The 19,020-nt window shown below is 45.1% G+C and overlaps 1 protein-coding gene across 2 annotated transcripts in view; it reads right to left on the bottom strand.

Annotated features, from left to right (window-relative positions):
* Positions 1–568: 568 nt before the first annotated feature.
* The window catches only part of LOC139420388 (Ras suppressor protein 1), a 35,793-nt gene continuing 17,341 nt past the window's right edge, over positions 569–19,020 (bottom strand). For both annotated transcript variants that reach the window (XM_071170436.1, XM_071170437.1), the window contains exons 8-9: positions 17,905–18,037; positions 569–2,190 (exon numbers count right to left, since the gene is read on the bottom strand). In XM_071170436.1, coding sequence (XP_071026537.1) covers positions 2,088–2,190; positions 17,905–18,037 — 236 coding nt within the window. In that variant the 3' untranslated portion in view covers positions 569–2,087. The remainder of the gene's footprint in view (positions 2,191–17,904; positions 18,038–19,020) is intronic.

Below are 19,020 nucleotides of genomic sequence, written 5' to 3'. Positions count from 1 at the left end.
GAGACAGGTATGAGAGACATCGAGAGTAGCACTGAGGAGGAATGGGTAAGGGGTATGCTGGCACAATGGGGCGAGGTGAGTGGTGTGTGTGTGTGTGTGTGTGTGAGAGCAGAGGGGGTGTGTGGATGCGTGTCAGGTCTCCAGCTCCATCTTCTGAGTTGTTGCGTCGGCTCTAAGAGATGGACAGATGTGCCCGCTGTGCTTGTGAGCGTGGTGTGTGAACGAGCAGGACAGGCAGCCCCACGGCGGCCAACTGACACACACGCCCATCCACACCCGCACGCACACACACACACCATCCTAAGAGTCATCAGCTGGTTACCAGGAGACACCGCTGAAAGGTCAGTTCTAAGGAGATCTCATCGCCTCCCTCCACCCGCCGTCATGACAACAGGGGAGGTGTGTGTGTGTGTGTATAGGACAGGTGTGTGAGGCGTGACATGGTCGTCTTAGGGTGTGTGATCTCCATGACTGACTTGCTGCGTGTCCACAAGTTCAGTGTTTAACTCTCCTAGAAACCACACCCATCGGGGTTATCAAAGTTATACAGCAGATTTGGACCAAAATCTAAACTCAAACCAAATGGATTGCTTTATTTAAAATATTGAAAACAGAACACATGTAACGTACAGTATATTGTGGCATCTGGCGCATGGCTTGATAAAAGCATAACAAAAGGAGTACATTCTTTTCATTGACATTATTAAGCTGAAATGTTAAGGACAGCTGTCAGGAAGCGTGCGTTTCCGAGGCACGTTTAAAAATAACACTTTCAGTAAAGACTCAGGCTATCAATGGCTATTCTATGGCTTGTCCCAGATAGTTGCGGACGTATTTCAAAGTCACTTGACAAAATGGAACAATCAAAATACTCCAGTATCTCCAGGTCATTGAAAAGACTTGGACAACGGTTTTACAAAGTGGATTATGACCGAGCACCGTACCAGACTATAGTGGATTGCAACTTTAGGACGCCATATTGTTTCAGTGTTATGTCCCATATGACTGATATCTGAGGTACATGGCCACCCCATTGTTGAAAGCTACTTGTTATCCTTTATAAAAATGAGCTCGGGGTGCATTTTGGCCACTGCTGGCTCCCATAGCTCGTAGACAGCGAACATGTACAATTGACCACAAGAGACAGTGAGGATACATATCCCTGTGTTAGAAAACAAGACTAAGAAGAGCAAATGCAGGAAAAGGTAACAGTCAGTGACTTTATACCCCTCTACTCCCCTCGAGGGCAGGATACTACAGATGCAGTTAAGACCCTTTAAAGCCGTCTAAAATCCCTCCATCCACTCGGGCTGCAGCGGCTGCCTTTACACAACCTGTCTCACTACAGTGGAGACAAGGAGTCACCAGGGAGTGCTGGAGGGGTCGGATATGAACATCTCCAAATGGCCTACTCCTCTCTCCTCACCCTCCCTCATCCCCTCTCTCCAAAATGGCCTGCTCTACTTCCTAACCCCCCTCTCCCCCCTCAACCGGTATCCCTCCCCTCACCCCCTCGTCTCGCTCGCTCTCTGGTAAGCTGGATCAAATCAAATGCGGGGTGAAGCTAATGCCGTCTCTCTGGTGGTTACTCTACAAGGCGTTTTGTGTCGGCAGATAGCTACACAAATTAGCATTGTTTCACAATAGTCTCAACCACCAGGACAAGCTAATTCAGTTACTGTGGGACCACAGGGGCTAGAGCCCGTCAACCTGTGTAACGACTTCACCACTACACATAAGGCTTGGGAAATGATTTATCTTCCAAATTAAGTTAAGAAACAAATTGCTGATGGTTTAAAATCACACTGTCTGAGTAAAGTTAATAAAATACGCTTTATGAATTGATTTGAAGAGGATGGGTTGACTGAATCAGTCCTTTGGTCTGCTTAAAAGGGTGCTGTAATAAAATCGGCCTCTGTGGCAGTTAAAGATACATGGTGGACTACCATTAACACTAGCGTGACATCCTGAACTTAGAGCAGTATAAAATGTAGTTCTGTGTTCCTCTGATAAATACATAAAAAGGGGGCAAACAAGCAGTCAGCTCCTCCTCCTCCTCCTCCTCCTCTTCATCCTCCTCCTCTCCCTCATTTGTTTTTGGCGGCCAGGGGCTTGCGGCTGATCTTTTTGGTTTTGTCGTTGTTCTTCTTCGGAGGCTCGGGGTTGGCCTGCATGTGTCGGCCGTACAGACTGTGGTAGGAGAAGAAACAACAGGGATTTTTTGTTACTTACTCTACGTATGCATTCATGCACAGCCACACTGAATCTCAGCTCAACATCTCTTGTCCTGACTATTCTCCTCATGTATCATCAAACATGTACAGTATTTAATTCAACCTCTTATTAGTCTAAAAATTAATTAAACGTTATTACAGCATTTATACCCATTTTTAATAAACAGGGCTAAATAAATAGGACATAATCAAAAGAGATGAAAGAGCGAGAGAGAGATGGGGAAACACTATCTATGTGAGGCTAAACAGCCCCAGTTGGGGATTATCCTGCAGAAGAACAGGGAATACACAGAGACAATTATCTTAGAACTGGGCCGCTCTGGCTAGGGAGAAAAAGAGAGGGAAGGGAAGAGGGAGGAACAGTCCTTTCCAGTCCACTGCTCTTTCACTCTCTGTAAGGGAGAGCCACCCATGGGGCTGAGCAAAGTGACAGAGGGCGAGAGAGAGAGAGAGAAGAGAGGGAAAGAGTGCAGAAGACAGAGAAAGAGGGATACATAGAGAGGGGTAGTGGGGGCATGAGAAGAACAAGAAGGAACGGAGGCCATCGATGAAAAGATAGAGGTTGTAAACAACTGTCTGGAGAGAGGTAAAGAGGAGAGGAGGAAAAAGGAGGAACGGTAAAGAGCAGGTTGATGGACAGGAGACAGCTGAGTGCATGTTACTGCCTGGTCTGCAACCCACTTGTTGAGGGTAAATGAAGAGTGCCATTTCAGAAATAGTTATAATTGCAGATTAGGAAAATGTCAAGAGTCTGATTAGCTTTATGGAAGAAGTTCAATTCTAATACAGAAATTTGAGATATAGCCATGCAGAGCTTCTCAAACGCGCACACACACACGCACAAAGGTGTTGACTGACTCTCACGCTGCATAAATCAAACACATTTTTCATTAATAATGTAGATAGTTAATATTTCACTTTTGACAGAGCGATATTTTTACTGTCTTTCAGCATAAACAAAATTATGTTGCGGCTTCTTGCTCTAACTAACCCCTACTGTGAGGGTTAACACAGTAACCATCTGGATGACGGACATCCCCCCCCCCCCCCCCCCCCCCACACACCTTCAAATAGAACACCAAGATGTTGGTTTAAGTGTGGCCAAACTCAACTATGGATAGTGCACTTTTACATTTTTCTTTTTTTTAAATGATGGTTTGTCAACATGTCATTCCTTTGAATTTCCTTCCCACTACTTATCCATAAAGTATCTACAAATCAAAAATGGAGTCTAGATTCTGTCATCCCGTCTGTCACTGTGTGATGGAAGAACCTGGAATCTTCTAGCTCTACAGACACATCTCTCTGTGTTTGGCCCAGTGTCAGACCCCCCTCCTGGGGCTTGGAAGCGGTTGTCCCCCCCTTCCTCCAGAGCTGCTGCCCAGCCAGGCGTGGTGCTTTGGCCCAGGAGAAGGGGGTTGGCTGGGGGCTAGGAGCCACTCCACTGGCCCCTGGAGGCCCCCAGTGTCTGAAAGAACCAGGGTCCTAAGAGATATAGTTCTCTTTCTACTTGGACATCAAAACCATTTCGCTACCATGACCAAGAGCAGGGCCAGACTCCGGCATAAAGCCACAGCATTACCATTGGAATGCATTCACATGGCCTATGCTGTTTTACCGGTATATTTATCAACTAATAGAGAAATCAGGTAAGAATGAAAGAGAGAGAGAAACACACACACAAGAGGAAAAGAGGCATGTGTTTGAGTATATAAGAGAGCAGGGATCTAGCGGAACGGAGAAGGGGGGGGGGGGTGACTGATGGAGGGAGCTGCTTAAAAGAGCAGGTTTACTCATTTTGTCAATAACATGCAGTGGGGTGCAGCACTCAGTAGTGTCATAACAAGCCACTGTGTTTCTGCATAATTGTAGCTCTCGCCCCGCTGATGGATGATTTAGAGGAAGGGGATGCAGAGAGGAAGAGAAAACAATCCATTGTGTCATAAAGAAAAAATCAATCTGAGGAGAATAATACCCCCAAATGAATGATGGAGTGTTTTGGATCAAGGGAGTCACTAAAGAGGAGGGATAGGAACTGTATGACCAATTGCTAGGGTGTAGGCCAGGGCAATATGATAAAGATGTGTTTGGAAATGTAGTACACTAATTATAGTGAACAAAAATATAAAGTGTTGGTCCCATGTTTCATGAGTTGAAATAAAAAGATCCCAGTAACTTTCCACATGCACAAAAAGCTTATTTCTCTCCAACTTTGTGCTTACATCCCTCTTAGTGAGAATTTCTCCTTTGCCACGATAATCCAGCCACCTGCCAGATGTGGCATATAAAGAAGCTGGGAAAAAAAGCAGCAAGATCATTACATACAGTGCCTTGCGAAAGTATTCGGCCCCCTTGAACTTTGCGACCTTTTGCCACATTTCAGGCTTCAAACATAAAGATATAAAACTGCATTTTTTTTGTGAAGAATCAACAACAAGTGGGACACAATCATGAAGTGGAACGACATTTATTGGATATTTCAAACTTTTTTAACAAATCAAAAACTGAAAAATTGGGCGTGCAAAATTATTCAGCCCCCTTAAGTTAATACTTTGTAGCGCCACCTTTTGCTGCGATTACAGCTGTAAGTCGCTTGGGGTATGTCTCTATCAGTTTTGCACATCGAGAGACTGAAATTTTTTCCCATTCCTCCTTGCAAAACAGCTCGAGCTCAGTGAGGTTGGATGGAGAGCATTTGTGAACAGCAGTTTTCAGTTCTTTCCACAGATTCTCGATTGGATTCAGGTCTGGACTTTGACTTGGCCATTCTAACACCTGGATATGTTTATTTTTGAACCATTCCATTGTAGATTTTGCTTTATGTTTTGGATCATTGTCTTGATGGAAGACAAATCTCCGTCCCAGTCTCAGGTCTTTTGCAGACTCCACCAGGTTTTCTTCCAGAATGGTCCTGTATTTGGCTCCATCCATCTTCCCATCAATTTTAACCATCTTCCCTGTCCCTGCTGAAGAAAAGCAAAATGAAGAAAATGGCTTTCTTCTTGCCACTCTTCCATAAAGGCCAGATTTGTGCAATATACGACTGATTGTTGTCCTATGGACAGAGTCTCCCACCTCAGCTGTAGATCTCTGCAGTTCATCCAGAGTGATCATGGGCCTCTTGGCTGCATCTCTGATCAGTCTTCTCCTTGTATGAGCTGAAAGTTTAGAGGGACGGCCAGGTCTTGGTAGATTTGCAGTGGTCTGATACTCCTTCCATTTCAATATTATCGCTTGCACCAGAGCTGTTGCCAGATAATTTAATGTTAATTTCTCTACCATAAGCCACCTTCATCATTTTAGAGAATTTGGCAGTACGTCCAAATGGCCTTACAACCGCAGACGATTTGTAACCACACCAGCCCAGAACCTTCACATCCGGTTTCTTCACCTGCAGGATCGTCTGAGACCAGCCACACGGACAGAAGATGAAACTGGAGTACTGGTCTGTAATAAAGCCTGTTTGTGGAGAAAAACAAATTATGATTGGCTGGGCCTGGCTCCCCAGTGGTTGGGCCTACGCCCTCCCAGGCCCACTCATGGCAGCGCCCCTGCCCAATCATGTGAAACCATAGATTAGGGCCTAATGAATGTATTTAAAATGGACACATTTCCTTATATGAACTGTAACTCAGTAAAATCTTTGACATTTTTGCGTTTATATTTTTGTTCAGTATATTTTGAAACCCAAAGATGACCCCAAGTTAAAACACATACAGTAGCACCAGTAACATTTCATTTGAAAGCATACTAATGCCTACATTGGGTTGTTATAAACATGACTTAAAGCTTGATATAATATATCATGAACGTTGACAACAACATATCGTCTCATTGGCGGTCTCGGCATTGCATCTAGTATGAAGCACGATAGGTTGAAACCTCGCAGGGTTTGCAAGACTACATCAGGTCTTACAAATGTAATTGGAAACGTTGCAAGGTTTCACAAAAAAAGTCATTTTCAGTCTCGAATGTCCTCGTATAGGCTCTCTGTTACCAGGATGACTTATGGTGTGGAGGTCATACAGTGTAACACAGTTGATGTAGCCTGGCTGTGTGTGATGTTGTTGGGAGTCATCTGAAGGAGTGGTAGAGTTGGTTTATTCCCCATCGAGACATGCAGATAGAGGCTGATCAGACCGGGGCTTGTCAGAAGGATCAGTGTTGACAGAAACACGTACACAGACACACAACACTGTTTTAGGAGTTAATTGGTCTTGTTTTACATTGGTCTGATGAGGTGGAGAGAGGTGAGAGGTGGAGGGGAGGAAAGGGGAGAGGAAGCTGCGGTGGGATCAACAAAGCATTCCTCCTCCCCCCAGCCGTCCCGCCCTCTCGCTCTCCCCCACCCTCCTTTCAACCCCCCTTTTCCCTCCATCCATCAATCCCCAGCCCCCTCTCTCCCGCTCTCTTTCTGACAGTCTCAGAGGAATGACATGGCAGAGGAACATGAGTGGAATACTGAGGAACCACGAGGAAGATGTGGGGGAGGGGGTAGACACGGGGGAGAAAAGAGGGAGACACAGCAAAGATATGCTCTATCATGCCACCTGAACAGCATGCTATTGTTTCTCTGCTCTGGGCTAGAGAGCTGCTTTCCCGAGGGCATCCCGCGGGCCCCGACAGAGAGCATTGCGGCAAAGTCTACATTTTTCATGCTGCGCAGCGGGAGTGGGCGGTCAGACAGACAACTTTGGGATGAAAATATTTCTTCGCGCCACAGATTATTTAGAACGGTTGTCTTTCTGTTTGTTATGTGTTAACTATTGTATTAAAGCACCTCTGTCGTACTATTCACACACTCTCATAGGATAATTCTGCCTCAAGTTCAGTAACCTACCTCTCCTCTATTGTTGGGCGTGCGAGGTCAAATGCAGCTATGCGTGGTCTCACTTAAATAGCCTGTCTTTCAATGGAAATGAACTTCTAAATATAATAGGCTGGGTTAGGCTCCGACATTGACTGGAAATCAATGTTGATAACACATGTATTTATGTCTACCTGCTCCTATCAAAGTTATGCAAGAATATTTCGAAAAGGTCTTTTGTTTTGTAGGCTATTCGTTATCTAGTGTGTTAAAATCCGTTCTGTCGCAATATTCACCAAATCAAATAACCATTCCTGCTGATTTACGTTCAGCAGCCTACCATTATTAGATTTTGTTGGGCGTGCGAGATCAAGTACGCCTATGTTTGGTCTCAATTAAATAGCCTGTAGACTAGGTTATATGGGCGTTACAGCACGGCGCAGTTGCCCTTAACTTCCTAAATATGATAGGCTCATTTAGACTCCGACACCAACTGGAAATAAATACTGATAACACATGTATTTTACTCTGCTTGCAAATCATCCTGCTCTGAAGAATCATCCAGTTGTGCAAAATGTAGCTCAAGTCAAGTAAGTATCCACTCTCCTTTATAACTAGGTCTACCCAATTGGATGACATAGCCCAATAAATACCGATATAATGGGCCACGTGAGAGGACTCCCAAGTGGTGCAGTGGTCTAAGACACTGCATCACAGAGCTAGCTGTGCCACTAGAGATCCTGGTTTGAGTCCAGGCTCTGTCGCAGCCGGCCGCGACTGGGAGGACCCATGGGGCAGCACACAATTGGCTCAGCGTCGTCTGGGTTAGGGGAGGGTTTGGCCGGCCGCGATGATCTTGTCGCATTGCGCTCTAGCGACTCCTGTGGCGGGCAGGGCACAATGCACGCTGACATGGTCGCCAGGTGCACAGTGTTTCCTCCGACACATTGGTGCGGCTGCCTTCCGAGTTAAGCGGGCGTTGTGACCTTCGCCTTTCCCGAGTCCGTACGAGAGTTGCAGCAACGAGACCAGACTAACTGGGGAGAATTGACTTACAAAAAATCTCTAGTTTTTGAACCTATTTCTTGGGCTATTTTTGATCTTGATGGCAAAATGGCTGGGACCGCGGCTGCAAAACGAACAGCGTCACATAGCGGGAAAAATTTGAATTTAGGTGTAAGAGCAGCCGTTTAACCTTATGTAGGTCTAATCCCTTAGATCACAAAATCTACTGAGCTAAAATATGGAATTGCTTTAAGATGGTCAAAAAATGTATAATTTAGCCATTTGATTTTGAAATTTAGGACACCTGCAGGTATAATTTATTTTTTTCCGAAACATTGAATTATACCTAAACTGCTATAGCCCATAGAAACGCATTGAATAACACAAGGTTTTGAAGTGTCTGTCCTATATCTATGAGATATGAGAAAACTTCGATTCAATGTTTAGACCCAGGTTTTGGTCACGTTATTTATTTTTGGCACATTTGACGCCTTTTGCTATTTTGACAGTCGGTATGGAGTTACCTTCAGATGACTGCTGTAAAGCTTGTGGATGTCGTAGAGCCAAACAACCGACACTGTAGAGTTTGTGGGAGTCATATTAGTTTGGTGACCGTTTGAAGCTCATACGGTTTTGGTTTTACAGACTATTTAATTACGATTTTCTTGTTTGGAACCTCTTGTTTGTAGAAAAAGGCTATTTATGGCATGTGCACAAACTTTATAACGACGGAGAGACGGGATTGAGCTGCAGCCACTACAATAAACTAAGTCTCTAGGATAAATACACGGCGAGCTATTCAACAGTCAAAATAAAGTGACCATGTGACACACGGGTGCGTCAATCGACATTGGTTAGCCATGCTGGCAAAAATGTATGCCCAAGTCTAGAAAGCTTACCAGCAGTTTTATTCTCCTATTTTCTACTGTAGATCTGTCATTTAAAATTAGTCGATTCTGTTGTTGCTAGCAATATTCATAAAAATATTGGGGGCAAAAAGTAGACGTTCCATCCCATGGGAAAGTCTACAACGAGACGTCCCATTCCCCTCTTCCTCCTTCTCTCCTGCTCCTCCATGTGCGCTGTCCTCCCACCCCCCACCCCCCTCTCTCTCTTCCTCACTCTGTCACAGTCTGTTGTTCACTGGAGAGGCCAGAGCCCAAGGGGAAGATGGGATATCCACAGAACTGCCCCCCCCCTTGCCACAAACACACATACATACATACAGCGCAAATCATTGAGGGCCAACTAGAGTCTTGTTACCACTGTACATGGGCAGCAGCAGCAGTTCTGTCTCTGCATAAACACAAAGATTTCCCATAGCATTGCAGTGAGTTGAGAGGGGACTGGACAGGACCCTTGTGAAGACTTAGGGCCATTAAAAGGGGGAGAGCAGCACAGAGAACTTAATGGGTCCTGGTGTGGTCTTAGAGACTCTTTATTCTGCTTTTTCTATTTTCCATTTTACACGGCTTAAATAATCAAAGCACTTGCCAGTGTGTGTTCATAGGTTCTCTCTCTCTTGATAATTGTGCAGCACCTTGGGTCATTGATCTGATATCAGGTGTTCTGTATTAGAGCTGGGGGATATGAAAAAAAACAAAAAAACAATCAATTGCCTAAATTGATGCGATAACAATAAATACACGATAAGTTTATAGCAATGTGCACCAAAGTATTTATATTTTTTATTATCCTTTAAACTACTACTACCAGTTTGATGGTTATTGCCATCAATTGTCCCATTAACAAATCACACATATTAGCAAACTTAATCCATTATAAATTTAGCTAGTTGCTTATTGTAATGAACAATATCTGCAAAATGCCTATGATAAGTGATCGGTATGGTCAGTGTCGAAGATTTTCAGTTTATCGTCCCAGCTCTATCCTTTATCATCCTGTTCTATTTTGTATTGAATAATTTTTTAGGGGTCCTTTTTTACCCCTTTTTCTCCCCAATTTCGTGATATCCAATTGGTAGTTACAGTCTTGTCCCATCGCTGCAACCCCCGTATGGATGCGGGAGAGGCGAAGGTCGAGAGCCATGCATCCTATGAAACTATGAAACAAGACCCTGCCAAGCCGCACTGCTTCTTGACACACTGATCGCTTAACCCGGAAAACAACCGCGCCAATGTGTCGGAAGAAACACCGTACAACTGGCGACCATGTCAGCGTGCATTGTACCCGGCACACCACAAGGAGTCGCTAGAGCGCGATGGAACAAGAACATCCCGGCCTGCCAAACACTCCCCTAACACGGACGATTATGGGCCAATTGTGCACCGCCTCATGGGTTTCCCAGTCGCGGCCGGCTGGCAACACGGCCTCGGGATCAAACCCGGGTCTTTTGTGGCCTAAAGCACAGCAATGCAGTGCCTTAGACCACTGCGCCACTCGGGAGGCCATTCCATTTTCAGTTGTACAGTTATTTTATAGCATTACTATAGGTTTTAAAGATGGAAATATACTTCTGAGTGAAATCAAGATCTACCATTTCTATCAATTGCTATAAGAAGTTTATTCAAACTCATATGGCGCCTAGAAATACGTACAAACTCTTACTTTTGTCATTTAGCAGAAACTCTCATCCAGAGTGACTTACAGTCCAGTACATTCAACTAAGGTTAATAGGAGGGAAACAACCACATATCACAGTCAATGCAAATTTCCAAGTATACCTTTCTCTGTACTATGCATCGGAATCTGCATACCTCAGAAGACAGTATCTATAGGTCAGGTCAAATGGGGTGAGAGATCACTGGAGTCCCATCACTTCTCATTAGCCGGGCCTCGAGGACAGCTCTATAACACGGGCCCCTGAGTGGCCAGGGGCCTCCTACAGGTTATCAATCAGACGCCTCATTAAAAGGACAAACATACAGGGGCCTCGTCTCTCTAGCTTTGCTCTCTCTCTTCCCCACTCTCTCTCTCCTTCTTTCTCTCAGTTCCCGTAATAAATGGCGACAAGGGGCCAATCGAGGGCCCCAAACAGCACGATTGAGGCCCCTGTGAGGAAGAAAAATCAGAGAAATCAATGATGTAACAATAACACAAATTAGCCTCTGTACAACATGCATTATTAACGAAGTAGCCATCCACTTCTATGGCACAAATACAGTCCAACAACCTCATATACACAGTAGTAGGCCTGCACTAATTGCCTAGAATGATACACGACTCTTGAGGATCTACATTAGGGTCATTGGAATTATCATTTCTCTCAGGGGTATACACATTACAATACATTGGTGCTATGAGTTGTGTAAAAGTGGAGGTAGAATATCCCAAATTTTTCTTACCCTCGTTGGTGCCACACGTAGGCATAGCAGTGGGCTGGTCAGTCAGCAACAATAGACTGTTCGCTCATCCTTAAGGTTACAGCTAACGATGTGGGCAGGCAGGGAGGAGAGTAGGAGTGGAGGGAAGATCTGTCATAGGCTGGGAGCACAGCTCGTTTGTCATGCGTCTTAATTATTGTCATTTAGTCTCATCGAGCCTCCCCATGGATTTCCTGTGGCCTTGTCACTATGGATTTAGGCTGAGGCAGGGAGCTGGACAGTTTATTCTATCCCTGTGGTTTGTGGTTATATACCATAACAGGGTCTGATGTACTGTGGTTATATACTATACAGGGTCTGTATAGTGTAGGACAGTATGGAAAACGATCTGCAATCTGCCACTACAAGACAATAACACGCCAGGTCTTCACTGTCCTCCTCCGCACGTTGTCATCTTTCTTCACAGAAGAGAAGTGTTTTTCTTTCTAATGGGCAAACTCTAGATCTGTGAGTATACAGTCGATTTTGGACATTCAGGTTTCAACTATCACTGACTGCTTCAGTCCATACTGAGATTAACAAAGTTTACTTACAGCTCAACAGCCATTTCACCAGCCTCATACACCGACAGCTGCACTACTAGCTCATCAGCCTCATACGCTGCACTACTAGCTCATCAGCCTCATACACCGACAGCTGCACTACTAGCTCATCAACCATTTCACCAGCCTCATACACCGTCAGCTGCACTACTAGCTCATCAGCCTCATACACCGACAGCTGCACTACTAGCTCATCAACCATTTCACCAGCCTCATACACCGTCAGCTGCACTACTAGCTCATCAGCCTCATACACCGACAGCTGCCCTACTAGCTCATCAACCATTTCACCAGCCTCATACACCGTCAGCTGCACTACTAGCTCATCAGCCTCATACACCGACAGCTGCACTACTAGCTCAACAGCCTCGGCTAGCTCCACATACTAGTCACAGAGGGAGTAAAGACCCAAATGGCAGCCGTACCCAGTAGCCAGTGGGCCCCTGTCCACCCATGTCAGCGAGGCGGGCATATTCATTAATGCATGAATATAATTAGCTCGGAGGATGAAAGTCTGAAAACTCTTCTGAGCACATTCAGCAGAATTAACGAACTAGTGCTAGCTGGCCATGCAGAATCGCCTGATAAAATATGCTAAGGTAAAGTTTGTGTGTGTGTTGGGGGGGATGTTAGTTAGCTACACCAGAGAGAAGCTTAGTGCAAAGGATTTTCCTCCCCTCTCCTACTGTGCCGTTATGACACTAACGTGTTAGTTGAATTCAGAGTTATCAACACCTGATAACATCATCTATCACCTTGCCTCTCTCATTGTACTTTGAGGTCGGACTCAAAATAAAACTCAAAAGTCCTACAAAGAAAACTCCACAGAGGTCTATGGTTTAAAAACACATAATTTTAAATATCACGTGACTGACACGGCCATTGCCCTATGGTCAAACGTAGTGCATTACATAGGGTACCATTTAGATGGCAGACTCAGCAGGTGGGTTTGTAAAGTGCTGAGCACCTGTGTCTAGACCAGACAAACCCTGATTGGTTCCTAATGATCCGAATGCCCACACAGCATTGAGGAGAACACTTCCTAATAGGTTTAAAGTAATTTTTAACTGATACACCTAGAGCCTATTTAGCTTCAGTCTCTGGCTGGAGCCAGCAGTAGTAGTTTCACAGCAGGTGTGTGTGTGTACCTGTCATGCATATTTCATACGGAGCTTGTTAACTTGACAGAAATAATTGGCAGCCGGACTGGTGGACTGACAGACAGCTGCGAAGGGAAAGCCATGGCATAATCATAAAGCATTAACACATGTTAAACTCAAATTCTGCTCCCTCACACACACAACAGATTTATCTCGCTCTGTTTCTCTCTCTTCTCTTAATGATTGCTGATAAGAGAGGGTGGCTAGCGTTCGTCACTGCACAGCTGTCCAGAGCTGACTGAGAAATGAAAACACAATTAAAACACACACACACTTCATTTGAAGAACTAAGAAGGATGCGCGGGCACTACTTAACAGTCCATACCCTCCTCCTTAAAACACACACTCCTAAACGGATGAGTATAATGGTGCTGCACTATGGTTTGGGGCTTCAGAAAACCACAGAAGACTGAAGACACAGCAATTTCTGGATACTATTGACAACGCCGAGAGAAAGCAGTGATCGTGATAGAAGAGACCTTAGTGGGGTGAAGGTAGGGTTGAACTATACTCATGCAGAATGTCTAATGCTCTATAGTGTAGTACCAACTGCAATGGATTCTTTGTTCAAGAGGACATTGAAAAGCACACTGGTACTCTTATCCCTGAGCAAGCAATGAAAATAAACTCCATGACATGTTAGGGAGTAAACTGATGTAGAGAGAAGGGAAGAGGGAGAAAGAGAGCTAGATGGAGGCAGAGTAAGAGAAGGGAAACAGGAGTGAGAGAAGGAGGAATAGAGAGTGAGTCTTGAGTAGTGGTGTCTGAAGGACACTGAGGAAAGTGAGGAGGCTGCTGTGCGAATGAATCCTTCGGAGACCAGACACAACCCGGAGGTCTGTTAACGCCTGTCTAATGTGAGATAACCGTTACCCCCCCCCCCCCACAACACACACAAGACCTGGGTTCAAAGACATGCATATTTAATTATTAGTTACTTAAAAACTTATTTTCTGTGTATTTTCAAATAATGTGCCCAAATCAGGTACTTCAATTTGAAGTATTTGAAAGTATTTTCAAATTACTTCCTATAAATACTTTTTTCCAAATACCACACATTGGTTCAAAACATTTGGGAGCATTTGAATATTTTCTATTTGAAAATACACTGTGTATTTAAATATTTTCAAATACATGCCAACACATTTGAAGTGTATTTCCAAATATATTCCAATATTCAACTACTACCTTCAAAATGTATTTGAAAGTCATTTCAAAACCCTAAATAGAATTTGAACCCAGGTCTGACTGACACACACACACACACACACACACACACACACACGGAAGGGGACCAGTAAAGTGAAAGTACACTAATAACACCATCCCCCACAAAGTCTGCACCTCGTTAACACACTAACAGAGAATGAGGATCACATTGTCTGAATAGCCTATTTAAAATCCACCTCACAGTGATTTCACATAGAGTGCTACAGCACACCATGTCCACGACGAGCATAACCCATGTAACAACTGAGTAGACTCAAAGAGACAAAACCTATTCACTCCTAGCTAATGAGTAATTTAAAAAACCTTTTAACACAAAAAAGCTAGAATGGCATCTAAATAAATTGTGGAAGACTTGCGACTACGGGATCTTCTGCAAGCAAATGCTTATTTTCTCTCTTGGAGAAACGTATTTTCCACTTTACAGAAGAGGACGTAAGCTGACTGACAAGGAAGGAAGAAACATTGCCGCATCTTTGCCAGCTCATAATAGATTTAGGCCTAGAGGCCTTGAATTCTGTACCAAGGAGAACACTAATCGAAGGCACAGTTGAGGTACTTTATACAAATACAAAACACTATATAATACAAAATATTTGCAATACACTTGCAATCGGTCCCCTGCAATACCAAATAAAAATGCCAGTATCAACAGCAGACCGTGACGTTTCCAACAGCACATTCACCACCACTTTTGTCTTGATGAATCAGCGAATCGATGAGGAAATATAAAGATGACTTATGAGACAGATAAAGCGAGAGGTCTAGTATAATCTCAGCGGCAGGGACGCCGGTTTGACTTGGCCTGTCTGAGTAGTGATTTATGGTACCCGGCATTTTCATTGACCAGCAGCGTTTAACATCATCACTGATGCAGACAGCATTGATTGTGCATCAAACCTGCCGTTGGTAATATATGCCAGTCTTCAACACCATACGTCTGATGCAGACGGCATTGGTGTGTATCAAACCTGTCGTTGGTCAGTGGCCAGCGCTACATTAGCATACGCCTAATCAAAACACAGAGGGAAACGTTCAAGAAAACGTACACTTTTTTGCAACAAAAGGTGTAACTATGAGCGTCACAGTGCCTAGATGCATATTGTATGCTTGCAGAATCTACTACAGTTCAACAGTAGAGTGGGATGCCATAGCTTTGGATAAACCCAGACAGACATGTCCTTGCACCAGGTCACAGAGGCACATAGGCACATATTCACACACACACACACACACACACACACACACACACACACACACACACACACACACACACACACACACACACACACACACACACACACACACACACACACACACGAAGATAAGTTCCAGTGTGTGGGTCGAGTCTCTCTGAAGATGTAGGATCAGCTGGATATGAAAGTTTTCAACAGAGGGATTTGTTCTGCGTCCGCCTCCCAATGACGGCCTACTAAACCCTCGCCTAACCCAGGTGACGCTGGCCCAGTTTTGCACCGCCCTATGGGACTCCCGATCACGACCGGTTGTGATACAGCCCAGGATCGAACCAGGGTCCGTAGTGACGCCTCTAGCACTGAGATGCAGTGCCTTACGCTTCGAATACACCGCCAGAGTCCTTGCGCAAAATAGCACGCAGCATCATCTGAATATGTACGCAACAATAGTTCATCATTCACCTTCTGCTGCCATTTCTGTCAAGCTGTCTACACAGTTTGACACATGCATTCGATAAACCCAAAGTATGCACCACACAGAACACACTGCAACTGCCTCGGCAAACGCAACGCTGCCTCGGCAAACGCAACGCTGCCTCGGCAAACGCAACGCTGCCTCGGCAAACGCAGTGTTTCATTGAAAATTAATGCAATTCTGGTGTAGCGAAATGTAATGACGCTGTTGGTGTGATCGAAGCGTTAGACCGCTACGCCACTCGGGAGCCCAGAAGTTAGGTACAGTACATAGAGCAATGGACAAGGCTAGTTCAACTGTGCCATCTAAGAACATTCCTGGTACAGTACAAACCAAAACTACGGGTTTCAAATGCATAGATAATGTTTAAGTGCGTAAATAGCTTTGGAATGGGCCGATACTGTACTACAATACCAGTCCCCAGTCACAGACAGACAAAATGAATGCCTCAAGCCCGTCATAGTAATTGATCTGATTCTGGGTTAATAGAACCAACTAGACAGACAGACATTAACTAGAATGACCTGACTGGGTTGTTCCAGAAACAAAGACTCCAAAATAAAACTGCCCTCTATAAGAGGACTAAAATTAGCCTCACCATCCACACACAGGAAATCTTTAAAAGTCTCTGCTCTTTTAAACAGAAAAACATATTACAAGAGAGAGTGAGACACAGAGAGAGAAAGAGAGAAATAGAGAGTGTGTGTGTGAGCGCGAGGTTTTAGAGTAAAGATGGGCTCAGCAGTGAACAGACAGTAGAGGTAACTCAAAGCAGACATCGACAGCTCCAGGGCTTGTCAGACAGGGCTGTGCTGTTGTTGGGAGTGTTATTTCATGCTGTTAGCTCTGGTCTCTGGGTAGCTCCCACCAAACTAACTCTATTGCTGCCCTATACTTATCTATAACTGGGTTAACTTGCTAACTAGCAAAGAATATCAACAAATGTGCACACTTGCGGCACTGATCTGAAAAGCAGATTCACTTCTGGGCGATTGAAAGACCTCTCGTGGACTACACACGCCAATAGAATCTGGCTCTGCCTACAACAAAATCACACACTCAATCTTGCAAAGTTAGATTTGTTTTGGTTTGTTGCATTGAAAAGGGGCTGATATAATGTTGATTCGATCACAGAAAAAAAAACGTTGGATCTGTATTGTGCAAACTAATGGGGCGAACTCAGTGAAGCTCAATCTCCTCTTGCGTCTCTGCGTGGGCTGGCGTTTCTTCTGTTTGCCAGTCCTGGAGGAGGTGCGTGGCTTAGAGAGAACATTGCCTTCCACCAATGGCCAAGTCTTACAGGTCTGTATCACCTTCCTCCTCCAGCTGGCACTGAGAGAGTCTGGGACGTAGACAGCTGGTGCCGGGGTCAGAGCCTAGAGACATCCGCCATTATGCAGGAAGTGACATCATACGCTTCTTTATTTATCCCCCTTTTACACCTGACATTGGGATGGAAATCCGTAGAGCCCTGAGCAGGAGGACAACGCAACAGAAACCGAAAGCTACTGTACATCATCCGTAGAGGAACGGACAAACTCCCTCAGGTCTATAAGAGTGAGTGGGTCTCGGCTGGAGGATTGCGTTGAAGTGGCAGTCCAGTAGCTCAATGGACAGAACGAGAAAATAGGGAAGGAGAGGACAGAGGATCCACGCATCCCTCGCTCTGTCCCTAATGAGAAGTAAAGGTTTGAGGGCCCAGGAGAGAGCAGGGCAGGGTGAGGGTCCAACAACACCATGATACAGCCACAAGACCAGCGGGAGAGGGAGACACACAGACAGTCACACAAATTAAAGTCCTTAACACACACACGTCCCATTCTCTCCTCTTAGAGTCCTCTCCCTCAGTAGTTCGGAGTCAGTGAGTCCACTACTGCTATAGGTGTAGGGGTGTTTGTAGATTAGACTACTTACTACTTGTAGGTCTCGGAGCGGACGTATTCAAACACATGGGAGACTCCCAGCTGGAACTGGTCTGCAATGGGGGTCACCCACGGGTTATTCTCAGCCTTGAACACCTGCTTAGGCCCAGTCAGATCCAGGTTACCTGAAGAGAGAGAGAGGGGATGAACAGAAAGAGATTAGGAATTTGAGTGATATAGAAAAGAGTGTCAGAGAGGAAAGGAGGGAGGGAGAAGAGGTCAACGGGTGGAGAGATGAAGGTGTGGGGAGAAGAGGAGCGAGGAAAGAGGGAGAGAAAGGGCAAAAGAGTGAACAACGTTCTGACAACATTGTGGCGCGGGCAACGGGTCACGGTGCTAATGTGGTCGATGGTAGCACCTCAGAGACCAATTAACACACATCTGACTAGCCCAGCACCGAGAGAGCTGTCTGGGCCTAAAACCTAAAACCCCTAGGTCCCCCAACCCCAACGTTACGCCTGGTCAGAGCAAGCCAACACCAGCAGCCCCATGTTAACTAGTCAGTTAGGGTTGTTCAGCTGTTCGTCTATAATTGTACAGAATCTACAGTTTCACTGCTCTTCTTAATCAACTCCTTGCTTTCAGCTTTGTCTGGATTTTTTTTGTGTGAGAACAAACTAGGGTTGAATTCAGAGACTGAATGATTTGATGGTTTTACAGTATGGTTAAACTGTAATAATCTGTCGGAAATATATTTTACATACACTTGAAACCTCATCGCCCTTATTTATCCTCCTTTCCTTCCCACCACTCCATCATCCCTCTCCCCTAGTTACAGGATTAGGTCGGTGTTAGTCCCTCTTCTCTCCAGTGTGGTCTCGACAGCTACAATGCCCGATATTCTATCCCCAAACCTGCACTTCCCCTGTGCACTTGGCTGCTCCTTGTTAGAGGGACCACTCCCTCTTCATCTCTTTCTCCCCTCATCCCCCTCTTTTCCTCTGCTCCATCTTTGGAGCACCCCCCCGTCCCTCAGTCGCTCCCTCCGCCTGTCCGTCCCTCCATCTCTGGAGCAACCCGTCCCTCAGTCGCTCCCTCCGCCTGTCCGTCCCTCCATCTCTCTAACATTCTTTCCCTCCCCCATCCCCCATCCTCTCTTTTGGCTGGT

Source organism: Oncorhynchus clarkii, chromosome 11, assembly GCF_045791955.1.
Source record: "Oncorhynchus clarkii lewisi isolate Uvic-CL-2024 chromosome 11, UVic_Ocla_1.0, whole genome shotgun sequence".
NCBI lineage: Eukaryota > Metazoa > Chordata > Actinopteri > Salmoniformes > Salmonidae > Oncorhynchus > Oncorhynchus clarkii.
The sequence above is the reverse complement of the archived record's forward strand: the minus strand, read 5'-3'. Positions and strand labels throughout refer to the sequence as shown.